Source organism: Microcaecilia unicolor, chromosome 1, assembly GCF_901765095.1.
Source record: "Microcaecilia unicolor chromosome 1, aMicUni1.1, whole genome shotgun sequence".
NCBI lineage: Eukaryota > Metazoa > Chordata > Amphibia > Gymnophiona > Siphonopidae > Microcaecilia > Microcaecilia unicolor.
The window spans coordinates 675,485,187-675,500,782 of record NC_044031.1 but is presented as its reverse complement, the minus strand read 5'-3'; the positions used below and the strand labels follow the sequence as shown (position 1 = coordinate 675,500,782).

Genomic DNA, 15,596 nt, shown 5'->3' with positions numbered 1-15,596 from the left:
GGCTTGCAGGTGATATATAAGAAATTAGAATAAACACACACACACACACACACACAGAGGTTAATAAGCAATACCTTTTTTTTTTTTTTGCTCATATCTTTTCAGTAGCAGCTCAAGGGGAGTTACTGTCCTCAGAGGGCTTATCATTGAAGTTTGTACATGAATGGAGTGTACAGTGACAGGCTCAAAGTTGCAAGGAGTGGTAGCAGGATTTGAACACTTGCTTTCCTGGTACCCAGTCTTTTGCTCTATCCATTAGGCTTCTCCTTCATGCCTTATATGCTGGGACCTGGATAGCCATTACACCAGCTATGCTCATCTTAAAAGAAACACAAATGATCATGCCATAGCACAATCAATCTTAGGCCGGCGAAAAAAATACCATCATGCAGGGGAGCAATAAATTTAACATTCAAAAGATTACAGATTACATGGATCTTGCAATTGCCTCAAAGTGGTGATTCACCTTGTTTCAACCAAAAGCCAAGGAGGAAGACACTGAAACCTAGGTGCGATGAGGTTTAAATTGTTTAAAATATTTATCATCCTACTATGTGCATGTATACTGTAAATCTGCTATACTTTTTGATCCAATATCCCCGCAAAGCAAAATTCTGAAGTGTCTGGCTACTTCCTCTGGACTTTTTTTTTTTTAATCATACCACTTACCCTAGCCTTTCCCCAGTTACCCAAAGTGAATTGTAAACCAAAAAGTTATCTGAACATCTTGTGTTAAACCAGTATTCCTTTTGAACAAGATAAAATGCTTCCTGGCTATTGGAACACTATGAAAGGTGTGTAACATTTCTGTAGAGAAAATATTTAATTTTCTATATTAATTTTGAAGATTTCCTCCAGATGATTTGCTCACAGCTGAAGAGGAGGAGACAACAACAAAGACTGAAGCATTTTGACTCAGCCAGGCTGAAATGCTGCTTTACGTCTCTGCTGCTGGTAAAAGGAATAAATAAATGCAGCTGTCATATTCATGCAAATTTGTTTACTCAAGTCATCTCTCACTCTACTACTGCCAGACTTCAGTGTAGTCAAGATCTATGGAAAATTATTCAAAAACCTTTGATCTCTCTCTATGTGAATGCAAATTATGTTCTATAATTTACCTGTCAAAGATAACAGAAATTTTCTCATTACACTTGAATGCTCACACATCTGTGTCTTTAATACAACCTTGTGCAATGTTCTATAGCAGTAATTCCCAACTTTTTGGGGTCAGGACATATCCAATACTGGGCTCACTTGGTTGTGACACACAATTACCTTTTCCTCCCGTCCCCAACCCACAGCCCACCACCCTTTTCTTCTATCCTGCATCACCATCACCCCCTCCACCCCTTGATATCATCACCAACTCCTACCCCCAGCATAACCTTTTCTTGCCCCCTTTCGGCCCGCAAAAGAATTGGGTCATGCATGCTTCTTAGCTGTGGCCTCTTCCTCTGACAGCCTCCCTCTGGAAATAAGAGTTAAAGAGGCCCCAGAGACTCGCAAGATGTATTGGTCCTATGTAGTTTTAACTTCAGAGAGACACCTGCCAAGGAAGAAGCAGGAACAATGCTGCTTGCTGGCTTTTCCATCAGCCAAAGGGAATAGAGATGAACACAGGGAGCAGAGAAACATCAGGAATGTGGCCAGTCCCTCTATTTTCTCCGAACAGCAAACTTTTGTAGCACCCTTGGTTTCCTCTGTTGCACATCAGTTGGGAAACTCTGCTGTAGTGTTACTGTATAAAGGATTTGAACTTCAAGGTGAAATGTAGTCATACCTGTTAATTTCTTTTCCTGTAGTCTGGCTGCATTATCCTAACTAGTGGGTAAAGAAACTGACTCTGGTTTGATGCTCTCTGGAAAACTCCAGTATGCCTCTACCAAAGCAGTTAAAGGTCCCTTAAACCACATCCATGACTAAATTTGAACTTTTTTTTAACACCATTAGAGAGAAAGACAGAGATCCCCATGAGTCCTGGGAACTGAAGTCTGCCGGGGGGGGGGGGGGGGGGGGGGGTTCAGGATGATGAAGTTGAACTAAAAGAAAGAAAGTTAACAGGTATGATTAAATTTCACCTTCCTTAGCATCCTAGGCTGCATCATCCTGACCAGTGGAATATACTCAAGCAGAAACTCAATGGGCGGGGGAAAGACAATGTCCCCTGAATGACAGTTCTACCAAAGTTTGGCTGGACTCTGGCTAGCATAATGTCTGCAATGCTTCACAAAAGAATGAAGATCAAATCTCCACCCTACAGATATTGTCGAGCAAGACTGCTGAGGACTCCAGTCCTACCAAGACATCACCTGAGCAACAGTCGAATGTGATCTCAGACTGGAAGACACTCATTTGTTCCTGCACATATAGGCTGCCTCACTGGCCACTTTTGTCTATGACAATCCCTGAATACAGATCTTCCTACCGATGAACTTATCATTCAAGAGCTACCCAGAGATCGAGTTTTAGCTTCTCTCTTCACATCTCCTCCTCACTGAGGAAGTAATCTTACTGGCTCTCTCCTTCTCTTGCTCTATTCAGTGGAATGATCCAGCACTCCAAATATAGCCAAAGGCAACCTGCAGTTCCTTTCATGCAGAGACACAGATTAGAGCTAGAAAAGGCTCAAAGTGGAATTTTCAGGCTGCAGAATTTTTTTTTCACACATCACAAGCCTAATCCAAGACTTTAAAGGCTTTAAGAAGCATCAGTTGCCCCCTAGCTGTGAGGACAGAAGATTTTGATGTGCATTTATCCCTTACCAAAATATTAATTCAGTAGAGAGCTGAAGCCTTGCAGGCTCTGTCACACCCAACATAGTTATGTAGCTTTCATTAACATTCCCATTTCTGAGAGAGAGAGAGAGAGAGAGAGAGAGAGCGCGAGAGAGCACACAAATGAGCAAGATAAAGAAACCAGCAAGCTTTACTAATGATCACTGGCTCCGCTTTTTTTTTTTTTTTTAATGTGAGGCGCTAAAGGAAAGTTTGAAGAAATAGGTCCTACCACACAGGCCATAGCTTAATGTGGAGAAGCTCTCCAGTTTTACTTTTAGCTGGATGCTGAAGCTCTGCCCCTGCTTTCCTGAAGAGAACAAAACCCGCATGGGGGGGGGGAGGGGAATGGAACTCTTGACTCCCCTGAGTTATCCCCCTCCAGCAAAGCCTGCATCCAGAAGTGTGTCCTGAAAATTATCTAAGTGTGAGGGCTGAATTGACTGGAAAGACTGATGTTCCAGCCTAGTCACTCTGAATAAACACTGCAGAGTTCTTCTTTTGTCTTGAGGTGAGGAAGCAAATTCTTATCTATTTATTTAAACACCCCTTTTAGGGGAAGGAGGCAAACAGAGGTTTGGGGGGGGGGGGGGGGGGCTGAGAGAGAAGAAAACAGACACCTCTGAGTATCATCCCCGCACCAGGACTAATTTAGTTGCTTTATGCCTCTGTCTGCTGGTATGTCCTACCTAGTGGTTGTCCTATGCGCCCATAACCAACTGCAGCCCAGAACTCAGCAGGATTCCATCTCTCTCTCCTCCCCCCCCCCCCCCCCCAATTAATACCAGCTGTCCCTTTTGGGGGGATTATCTTTCTCTCTCATTTAGGAGTCCTTCCCTTGCACTAGCCAATTTTATCTTTCAAGAGGTGCAGGGAGCCTGTTCCTCTGATCCCATTCCCACCCACCTTCTTAATGCCATCTCTCCTGCTCTTATTCCTTTTATCTGTCACATTCTCAACCTCTCACTTTCCACTGCGACTGTCCCTGCTGCCTTTAAACATGCTGTGGTCACACCTTTCCTTAAGAAGCCTTCACTCGACCCTACTTGTCCCTCTAAATACTGACCCATCTCCCTCCTTCCATTTCTCTCCAAATTACTTGAGCGTGCTGTTCACCACCGCTGCCTTGATTTTCTCTCCTCACATGCTATTCTTGACCCACTACAATCTGGTTTTCGCCCTCTCCACTCAACCGAAACTGCACTTACTAAAGTCTCCAATGACCTATTACTGGCTAAATCCAGAGGTCAATATTCCATCCTCATTCTTCTTGATCTTTCCGCTGCTTTTGACACTGTTGATCACAGCATACTTCTCGATACCCTGTCCTCACTTGGATTCCAGGGCTCTGTCCTTTCCTGGTTCTCTTCCTACCTCTCCCTCCACACCTTTAGTGTTCACTCTGGTGGATCCTCTTCTACTTCTATCCCTCTGCCTGTCGGCGTACCTCAGGGTTCTGTTCTTGGTCCCCTCCTCTTTTCTATCTACACTTCGTCCCTTGGTTCATTAATCTCATCCCATGGCTTTTCCTACCATCTCTATGCTGATGACTCCCAAATCTACCTTTCTACCCCTGATATCTCACCTTGCATCCAAACCAAAGTTTCAGCGTGCTTGTCTGACATTGCTGTCTGGATGTCTCAACGCCACCTGAAATTAAACATGACCAAAACCGAGCTTCTCATTTTTCCCCCCAAACCCACCTCCCCACTCCCCCCGTTTTCTATTTCTGTTGATGGCGCTCTCATTCTCCCTGTCTCCTCAGCTTGAAACCTTGGGGTCATCTTTGACTCTTCTCTCTCCTTCTCTGCTCATATCCAGCAGATCGCCAAGACCTGTCGTTTCTTTCTTTACAACATCTGTAAAATCCGCCCCTTTCTTTCCGAGCACTCTACCAAAACCCTCATTCACACCCTTGTCACCTCTCGCCTAGACTACTGCAATCTGCTTCTTGCTGGCCTCCCACTTAGTCACCTCTCCCCTCTCCAATCGGTTCAAAACTCTGCTGCCCGTCTCGTCTTCCGCCAGGGTCGCTTTACTCATACTACCCCTCTCCTCAAGTCGCTTCACTGGCTCCCTATCCGTTTTTGCATCCTGTTCAAATTTCTTCTACTAACCTATAAATGTACTCATTCTGCTGCTCCCCAGTATCTCTCCACACTCGTCCTTCCCTACACCCCTTCCCGTGCACTCCACTCCATGGATAAATCCTTCTTATCTGTTCCCTTCTCCACTACTGCCAACTCCAGACTTCGCGCCTTCTGTCTCGCTGCACCCTACGCCTGGAATAAACTTCCTGAGCCCCTACGTCTTGCCCCATCCTTGGCCACCTTTAAATCTAGACTGAAAGCCCACCTCTTTAACATTGCTTTTGACTCGTAACCACTTGCCTCCACCTACCCTCCTCTCCTCCTTCCTGTACACATTAATTGATTTTGATTTGCTTACTTTATTTTTGTCTATTAGATTGTAAGCTCTTTGAGCAGGGACTGTCTTTCTTCTATGTTTGTGCAGCGCTGCGTACACCTTGTAGCGCTATAGAAATGCTAAATAGTAGTAGTAGTACAGAGGAGTGAGACACATACAAAGGGTACGGGGAACACAGAAAAGGGGGATGGGAACCTACACCCCTTGCAGCAAGGGCCCCATGAGGTCCAAGCTCAAGCCTCACCAACTTAACACCCAAGGGTGACGACTTAAGGCTGCAGAGCCAAGCTCGCCCACTACCAGATCTGGTCTGTGAACTGGGAACCTGGGAGCAAGGCCATTAGGCTTAACCAAGCAGTGCAGCCCTGGCCTACAAAGCTGGGAGCTAGGTCAGAATGCACAACCTATCTATCTGCTGAACGTAGAGAAAATATCGAAGTTTTCCAAAGAACACTAGCCCTTATCCCAGCGATGTCACTGAGAAAAGTTGGTTTCTCTATCACCATCTGCTGGTAGGCAGGAATACAACTCACTAGCCAAGATGATGTACCCTAGGACACTAAAGAAACTTGATTACTTATCTTTCTAAATCTAATCTCGAGGTGAATTACTATCAGGTATAGCAGGTATTTCCACAGGATCCTGTTCTGTGGTTACAATGAACAAAACCCAATCTCGAGGTGAATTACTATCAGGTATAGCAGGTATTTCCACAGGAGCCTGTTCTGTGGTTACAACAAACAAGCTTTCACTCTTTACAGGGAGGGGAAGTATGTTGAGTTTAGCACTCACAAATCAGTACTCCCAATCATACCTCATGTATATGCAATTAACTTGCACAGTTCAATTTAAAAAAGAAATCTTCAAATAACTTCAGAAAAATACAAGTGATACTACAGGTAGTGAAGTCTCTCAAATGTCCTAACCCAGTTTTGCAAGCTCACTTTTGAAGTCTATGAAACAGCAACTGAATATTAAGATCACAAATTAAAATCACATCTTCAGCTTGGAAACTATTCAACAACAGATCATCTCATGGGAATTTCAATACTATGGAACCTGCTTAAGAAAAAATAAATAAATAAAAGTGAAGGTTTCAGTGGACAAAACCCACACTGGAGAAACAATTACAAAGGAGAAATTAGGTCTTACCTGAATTTTCTTCTTTTAGTCCTTCGCTTTATTCCAGAACCTGTGAGATAGTTGGGTCCATCAACCAGCAGGTGGAGAGAGAGAACTGAAAACTGAGCTGAGACATCTCTCTCTTGGCATTCAGTACAGCTCCTCAGTATTTAGACAAGCAGTAAGGAGAAATTCAGAATAAACACATCAACCTTAAACTCCACGCTAACCTAACACTAACCAGATAAGCAAACATGCGTGGACCTCTCTGATCTCTGGACAAGATACATAGGAAGCACCATACAAGGTGAAAGTCTTTATTTGACCCATTACTTCACACTGACTAACCATCTCAGAAACCCTGGGCATGCCTCTGGAATAGTGGGAAGGATAATGGAAAGAAAATTATCAGGTAAGACCTAATTTCTCCTTCCATTATGTAGCTTCCCACTATTCTAGAACCTGTGGTATGCTCAAAAGCAATCCTTGGAGTGGGTGGGATGCTGGGGCAACCGCCCTGAGGACTGAAGCCCCAAAACTGGCTTCTGAGAACACTGCAAATGTCCACTCTGTAATGCTTGGCAAAGGTATGCAGCAATCAAGTTGCCGTCTTGCAAACATCTGCCAGAGACAGTAAAGTGGTCCCAACCCAGAATGCCACTGTACGCCATGTAGCATGATCCTGCAAGGTCTCAGGAGCCTGCTACCCCACAAGCAAATAAGCTGGCATGACAATCAGCTTCAGCCATCAAAAAACTGTGGGCTTGGAAGCCATGAGGCCAAGCCTCTGTTTACCAAAAAGCACAGTCTATCAGATTTGCAAAACTCATTCGTGACTTCCAGATATCTAATGAGGACTCTACAGACATAGAGAAACTGCAAGGAAGAATACTAAGCATCTTCGTCCTCTACACACATAGAGAAACTTCAAGGAAGAATACTAAGCATCTTCGTCCTCTCTGCAAAAAGATGGAAGTTCCACAGACTGGTTGAGATGAAAAGCTGATACCACTTTTAGAAGGAAGCAACCGTGCGCAGGGAGACCCCTGTCTCTGAAAAGCGAAAAAAGGGATCCTGACGAGAAAGCCTGAAGCTCCAAAACCCTATGTGCCAACACAACAGCCACCAAGAACGCTGTCTTTAACGTAAGGTCTTTCAAGGAGACCTTCCAGAGTGGCTCAAAATGAGGCTCCTGAAGAGCCAAAAGGACTAAATTAAGGTTCCACTCTGGACACAGTGTTCAAAAGGGAGGTCACAAGTGGCCTGTTCCCCGCATGAATCTAACAATATCCAGGTGAGCCATAAGAGACGTCTTCTGTAGTCAAGTTTCAATTCTAAGGGTGATTTCATATCCTGCCTACGGAGCTGACTATCTAGGGAGCTTACAATCTAATGCAGGGGAAAGACAGAATTTAGGACAAGGCGATGTACACAACACACAAGTAAAGAGAGGGTAGAACTACAATTGCTGAGTAGAGAGGGGAAAGGGGATGTACAGTAGGGCAGAGAATTTGAGTTCCAGGATTCTACAGCTGGCTCGATCCCAACCTTAAAGAAGCAGGGGATAAAATTATCTAGGAGTTTGCATCCTGAAATAGTTCCCATTCTCTTAGGTCCAAGGAGTGTAGCCTCCACATTCAAGGACCTCACAATGTGAGCTGCTGACAAACAGAGAAGACTTTTCTCTGCCCAACTCATGAGGAAGGCCGCCTCCTCCACCACAATCGGATGACTGAGGGTCCCACCTTGCTTGTTGATATAAGCAACAGCCGTTGCATTGTTGGAGAAAACTTGGTCCCTGCCAAAAAGGAAGCAAAGTCGCATAAGGCATTTTGAACTGCCCTGAGCTCCAAGTAATTTATCGACCACTGAGATTCCTGTTCCATCCAGATGCCCTGTGCCAGATGGAACTTGTAATGAGCTCCCAAACCCAACTTGCTGGCATCTGTTGTCACCACCTCTTATTGTATTATCGGAAAGGGAGCTCCAACTGCCAAATTCCTGGCAACAAACACCACAGCACATCCAGCTGGCAACCAGCGTCCAAGGAAGATGAAAGTCATACTTACGCTGCAGCGGAGAACAGCGTATGAGAAGAGATTCCTGTAATGGCTGCATATGAGCCCTTGCCCATGGTACCACTTCAATCAACACCGTAAATGACCTCAGAACGTGGATGTAGTCCCAGACCCTGGGCCTGCCTTGACTGAGAAGACAAATCTGTCCAACCAGCTTCAACCTCCTGCAATCCGTGAGGAAGATCCTCTCCCGTGCTGTGTCGAATAGAACACCCATATACTCCAGCATCTGCGAAGGAGTTAGTCTGCTCTTCTCAAAATTGATCACTTAACCCAACAACTTGGGAAAATCCACTGCCTATTTCTAGGATAAGCATCACAAAATGCATTTTACTGTTCTAGTTGACCTGGATTGGCCACCGCTGTAAACAAGATAGACCTTCAGTCTGTCCCAGTATAGCAACGCTTATGTTCTTATAACTTTGACTGTCACCGAAATGCTGTCTGAATAGGACGAGACACAAATAAGCCAGCCATTGAGATATAGATGAACTCTGATTCTCTGGCACCAAAGGAAGGATGCTGTCACCACCATCATAACCTTGGTAAACACTCTTGGAGCCATGGGGAGACCTGTTGGGATCAAGAGAGACAAATAACTTAGTGGACTGTGAGAAGGGCTTTGTCCGCTCCATGTAAAAGGCCAATTATCTATTGCAGTCCAAGGTGTGCAAGCTGCTTTCGCCAGGGTGGGCATGGGGTCGGGGAAAAAATGTTGGCAAGACAATTGACTGATTCAGGTGGAACTCCGACACCACCTTCAGCAGGAACTTAGGGTGCGTGTTGTGATGAAACTTAGTATAAGGTACATCTACTACTAAGGCTTGAAGCTCAATGACCCTATGAGCTGACGTAACAGCCACCAAGAAAATGACCTACCTGGTCAAGTACTTCAGATGGCAGGAATTCACTGGCTCAAAAGGAGCTTTCATCAGCTGGGTGAGAACATCGTTGAGATCCCATGACACTGGTGGAAGTTTGACGTGGACTTTGACAAAAGCAAACCTCTCATGAAGCGAACAACTAAAGGCTGTCCAGAGACAGGCTTACCTTCTACACGTTCATGATAAGCACTAATTGCACTAAGGTGAACCCTTACAGAGTTGGTCTTAAGACTAGACTCTGATAAGTGTAGAAGCTATTCAAACAGGGTCTGTGTAGGGCAAGAACGGGGATCTAGGGTCCTGCTCTCACACCAGACGGCAAACCTTCTGCATTTAAAAGAATAACACAGTCACAATTATATTCTAGAAACATATAAAATATTTTGCATGTGATGATTATGTGAAGTACATTTTTCATTTGTGTTTTGATATTGTTGTAAGATTTTTTATATGTTTTTAGAATGTCATCGTGACCTTTGAGATAGGCATTTCACACGCTGAAACACGGACCGTGTTGGGTCCTACTGTACAAATACTGAATAAAGTATCACTCAAGAACCACTCCCAGGTCAAAAACATGCAGCCAGGAGAGTTTGTGCATTGCTATACCTTGGACAGAGATTCTGGATGCCACGTCAAAAGTGTTGTAAGAACCTGTGACATGCCTGCTGTTGCTTGACCTGAGGGAGCGCATCAACCAAGTCGGACAGCTGCCTCACCGAGTACCGCAAGTAGATGCTTGTGAAGAGCTGGTAAGACTGAATATGGGCAATGAGCATAGCGGCCTGATATATTTTTCTCCGAAAAGAGTCCAGGGTCCTAGTTTCTCTGCTTGAGGGAGCCAAGGCATAGTCCCTAGTACTCCTGGCTTTCTTCAGAGCGGCATTTACCACCATGGAGTTGTGGGGTAACTGTGCCCTCACCAACCCAGGTTCCCCTTGGATCCGATACTTGATATCAATTTTCTTGGGGACCACAGGGACAGATGAGACGCCCAGTTCCGTACGAGGACTTCTCCGAGTACATTGTGGAGAGGAGCCGTCACTGCCTCCTTAGGAGGGGAGGTGTAGTCCAGGACCTCGAGCATCTTGGCCCTGGGCTAATCCTCCACTTCTACAGGGAATGGAATGGCCTGTGCCATTTTCCATACAAAGGAAGTGAAGGAGAGACTCTCAAGTGGAGACAGACTCCTCTCAGTTGGAGGGAAGGTTCAGAAGGGAACCCATAGGACTCATCAGAGGAGAAGTACCTGGGATCCTCTTCTAATTCCCATGAGCATTCCTCTTCAGTATCAGACACTACTACTACTACTAAGCATTTCTATAGCGCTGCCAGGGTTACGCAGCGCTGTACAAGTTTAAACATGGGGAAGGACAGTCCCTGCTCTAGAGAGCTTACAATCTAAAGGTAAAAACTATGTAGTCAGTGTAGGTATCAGGAATGGGAAGATGGTTAGGCGCCAAAAGTAAGGGAGAAGAGATGGGCCTTGAGTAAGGACTTGAAAATGATCCTCAGGGATGTCCGAGACTGAGCCCGCCTTGACGTGGCAAACCCATATCCTCCATAACGGCATCGAGGAGTCGGCTCCCTCCTAGACTCCGGAGAAGCTTCCTTCACCAATGTCAAAGGAGAGCTGGCTTGGGTGGCAATGGACACCGGAGCTGCAAGTGGCGCCGGTGACCACAGCATGGGATGAGCGGAAGGAATGGTAGGCGCAGGCACCCCTAATGCTGATACACATCGCTGCATCAATCCCTCCAAGAGGTCTGGGAGGAAGGCCCAGATATGCTCGTCGAGAGCCACCATCGGTAAAGGCTGTGGGGGCCGATGAAGGGTCAAGGTTGTCGAACCACCTGGGGTGCGGGAGCAGGATCTCAGCTGCTGGGAGAAAGATGCATTGCCGATTCTGTTCAATATATTTGTGGGCGACATTGCCGAAGGGTTAGAAGGTAAAGTTTGCCTTTTTGTGGATGATACCAAGATTTCTAACAGAGTGGACACCCCAGAGGGAGTGAAAAACATGAAAAAGGATCTGCAGAATCTAGAAGAATGGTCTAATGTTTGGCAATTAAAATTCAATGCGAAGAAATACAAAGTGATGCACTTAGGGAGTAGAAATCCATGGGAGATGTATGTGTTAGGCAGTGAGAGTCGGATGTGTACAGGCAGGGAGAGGGATCTTGGGGTGATAGTATCTGAGGATCTGAAGGCGACAAAACTGTGACAAGGAGGTGGCCATAGCCAGAAGGATGCTAGGCTGTACGGAGAGGTGTGACCAGCAGAGGAAAAGAGGTGTTGATGCCTCTCTACAAGTTGTTGGTGAGGCCCCACCTGGAGTATTGTGTTCAGTTTTGGAGGCTGTATCTTGCTAAGGATGTAAAAAGAATTGAAGCGGTGCAAAGAAAAGCTACAAAAATGGTATGGGATTTGCGTTACAAGACGTATGAGGAGAGACTTGATGAAATGAGCATGTACACCCTGAGAAAAGGAGAAACAGGGATGACATAATACAGACGTTCAAATATTTGAAAGGTATTAATCCTCAAACGAACCTTTTCCGGAGACTGGAAGGTGGTAGAAATAGAGGACATGAAATGAGGTTAAAGGGGGGCAGATTCAAGAAAAATGTCAGGAAGTATTTTTTCATGGAGTGAGTGGTGGATACTTGTTATGCCCTCCCGAGGGAGGTGGTGGAGATGAAAACAGTAACGGAATTAAAAAATGCGTGGGATAAACATAAAAAAATCCTGTTCAGAAGGAATGGATCCTTGGAAGCTTAGCGGAGATTGGGTGGCAGCACCGGTAGTTGCAAGGCGGGGCAAGTACTGGGAAGACTTCTACTGTCTATACCCCGAAAATGGCAAGTATAAATCAAGAAACCATACAAATCAAAAATCCAAAAGTGCATATTATTAATTATTCTAAGAATCACATTTTTTTTTGCACTTTTGGATTTTTGATTTGTATGGTTTCTGGATTAGTGATTAAGTATAGGAATTGGAACGATCTAATTTTGACACCCAGGGTTTGTTCAGAAGGATAAATCAAGGTCAGGTATACATATAAAGTAGCACATATGAGTTTATCTTGTTGGGCAAACTGGATGGACCATACAGGTCTTTATCTGCCATCATCTACTATGTTACCTCCTGGATGGAGAGAGAGCAGTCCTCCCTGCATCAACACTTTTCGGGTACTGATTCCCTCGGTACCCCGGAGCTCCCAGCACCGTGTGTCGAAGAAAATCGGTGTTGGTGCTTCTTGGCCTTTACCCGATGCACCTCATCCAAACTCATAGGTGTCGGTAAGGATGACGTCGAATCCTTACGTCGCCTGTGTCTGGTCTGACGATGGTCGGTCCTGGGGGGGCCAGCAAAGCAGGAGGCCTCGAGGCAGGTGGAGACCGATTTGACGCCTCACTGCTCCCAGTGTCTCGGGGTTTCGTAGCAGCTATCTCTACCTTGACTCCCAAAGCCGATGCTTCTTTTGATGTTGACGCCAACACCGCTGACGTCGATGCCGATGCAGATGTCAAAGAACCAGACCGAGGTCCAAAAAGTTTTTCACGTTGAGCTTCTCAGGAAATTTGTGTCTTTTTCTTCATACGAAGACAAAGGACACAATTTGCTGGGCTAGGGTCGGTCCCGAGGGACTGAATACGCCAAGAATGTTTATCAGTACCCGAGATGGTCCAGTTGCACCAAGAGCAACGTTTGAAGCCACTAGGAGTCTTCAATGACATGGAAAGGAAAATGGCTCTGGCAAAATCAAAAGTCATGATTGTGCCTAAAAAAGAGAAGGCACACAAAAAGGGTAACCCCGACCGAGCAGGCCTAAATGGGGGCCCGCAACAAAAAAAAAAGTAAACTTAAATGCGGGCCAAAAACTAAGAAGGTAAAGAAAACCTTTTTTTTTTTTGTAAATAATGAGGAAAAAAAGCCAAGAAAAATTAGAAAAAACAAGCAGAAAAAAACTCAGAAAACACGGTAAGGCTCTTCCCGGGCGTGTGAGGAGCGATGTAAAAACACAGCCACTTCCTCTCATGGAAAGAAAAACACTGACAAGATGCAGGGACGCTACAGTTGGGAAGGCACTGCACATGCACGATGGGGTGCATTGTGCGCCCAGAAGGCTCTGGAAGATTTTTTTCTTTGCTATCTATAGCCCAATTTCCCGCGCAACGCAGATCGTCGACCCACTTGTGGGAATTGGAAGCCTGCTTGTCCTCTGAGAAATATTTTTTTCACTCAAAAAATAGTTAAGCTCTGGAACTCATTGCCAGAGAATGTGGTAATGGCAGTTAGCATATCTGGGTTTAAAAAAGGTTTGGACAAGTTCCTGGAAGAAATGTCCATAGTCTGTTATCGAGATGGACATGGGGGAAGTTGCTGCTTGCCATCGGATTGGTAGCATGGAATGGTGCAACTAACTGGGTTTCTGCCAGGTACTTGTGACCTGGATTGGCCATGGCTGGAAGTAGGATACTGGACTAGATGGACCTTTGGTCTGACCCAGTATGGCTATTCGAAAACAAAGATCCCAATGCAGCTGAATGTTCTGTCAGTCCCTGAGGCTGTAAAATGGTGGCTATGCTGCGTGCATGATCAGACAGATTGCTCCTCACTGCCAGTTGGCCCCAACAAAATGGGAAAATTAGGTTCTTACCTTGGTAATTTTCTTTCCTTTAGTCACAGCAGATGAATCCATTAACTGATGGGTTGTATCAGCCTACCAGTAGGTGGAGATAAAGAACACTGAAAGACCATAGTGCCTCTAGGACGGCTAGCCCCAACTGCCTTCAGTATTTGAGATTTCCAAAGCAGAGTGAACCATAAAGGTATAATAACAAACTTTCCTCACAGCGAACAATCGCCCCATAACAGGAGCATCAAAGGAGGGATGATCTCAACCTCCTGTAGTAGAACATCATGTAGAAATTCTGATAACTGTTTTCCAACTTCTCCCAATGAGATTTATATCTGCATGAAAGATCTGAACAAAAAACAAAGTCAGACAGGGAGGGATCATGGATTCATCTGCTGTGACTAAAGGAAAGAAAATTATCAAGGTAAGAACCTAATTTTCCCTTCCTTGTCATCAGCAGCTGATGAATCCATTAACTGATGGGATGTACAAAAGCAATTAGATAACTAAGTCAATAGACAGTATGGACTGTTAATCCTTCCAAGGTAATCTAATACAAAAAAAACTGAAAAACAGGCAAACAATCTCAAAGGGTCATATGAAAAGAGAGATTGCACAGCAATAGCTAACTAGTAGGAAATATCCTCAGAAACCAAGGTCTTTGCCAAGGTCTGAACACCAGGACACTGATATCTACATGAGATTTTTTGTGCCTGTGATCTTGTCTCATTCATAGGGTATAATATCCCACCTGTTTTCAAACAAAACTATTCACAACAAAACTAATAATTTGAAAAACATAATCAAAATTAAAAATTAAACATTCCAAGCTTAGCATGAATAAACTTAGCTGGCTTGGTAAATCCACAATCCAACTGTTAACTTTCATTTGTTCAACGGGGCCCAAAATTTGTAAATGGTTTGTCAGCATATTGTGAGTGATTAAATGGTTTGACTGTTCACAATTTGATACACATCTTTTTAATTTTAGATTTATACCCCTGTAACCATGTAAAAACTGTGGTTCCTGATGAAGCCATGTGGGTGAAACGATTTGGGCCCCGTTGAACAAATGAAAGTTAACAGTTGGATTGTGGGGTTACCAAGCCAGCCTTGAAAAAGCTAAGTTTATTCATGCTAAGCTTGGAATGTTTAATTTTTCATTTTTGATTATGTTTTTCAAATTATCAGTTTGGTTGTGAATAGTTTTGTTTGAAAACAGGTGGGATATTATACCCTATGAATGAGACAAGATCACAGGCACAAAAAAATCTCATGTAGATATCAGTGTCCTGGTGTTCAGACCTTGGCAAAGACCTTGGTTTCTGAGGGTATTTCCCACTAGTTAGCTATTGCTGTGCAATCTCTTTTCATATGACCCTTTGAGATTGTCTTTGGCTGTTTTTCAGTTTTTATGTACAAAAGCAATCCCTACTTAGGGTGGGAACAGGCCACACCATGAGCCAAAACTTGAGCTCCAAAAACAGATTCCTGCTTCGCTGCAACATCCAGCCTGTAATGCCGGGCAAAAGAGAGCTGAGAAGCCCAAGTAGCCGCACTACAAATCTCTTAAAGAGAGAGTGCACCTGTTTCAGCCCATGAGGAGGAGATGGCTCTCGTGGAATGCGCCTTAAACACTTCAGGCGGACACCAACCTGACAGCA

The 15,596-nt window shown here is 44.6% G+C and overlaps 1 protein-coding gene across 1 annotated transcript in view; it reads right to left on the bottom strand.

The window, feature by feature from the left end:
* The window catches only part of NPTN (neuroplastin), a 215,339-nt gene extending 206,879 nt beyond the window's left edge, over positions 1-8,460 (bottom strand). Inside the window, exons 1-2 of the mRNA XM_030191465.1 lie at positions 8,396-8,460; positions 8,072-8,124 (exon numbers count right to left, since the gene is read on the bottom strand). Of these exons, the coding sequence (XP_030047325.1) occupies positions 8,072-8,124; positions 8,396-8,460 (118 nt within the window). The remainder of the gene's footprint in view (positions 1-8,071; positions 8,125-8,395) is intronic.
* Positions 8,461-15,596: the final 7,136 nt, after the last annotated feature.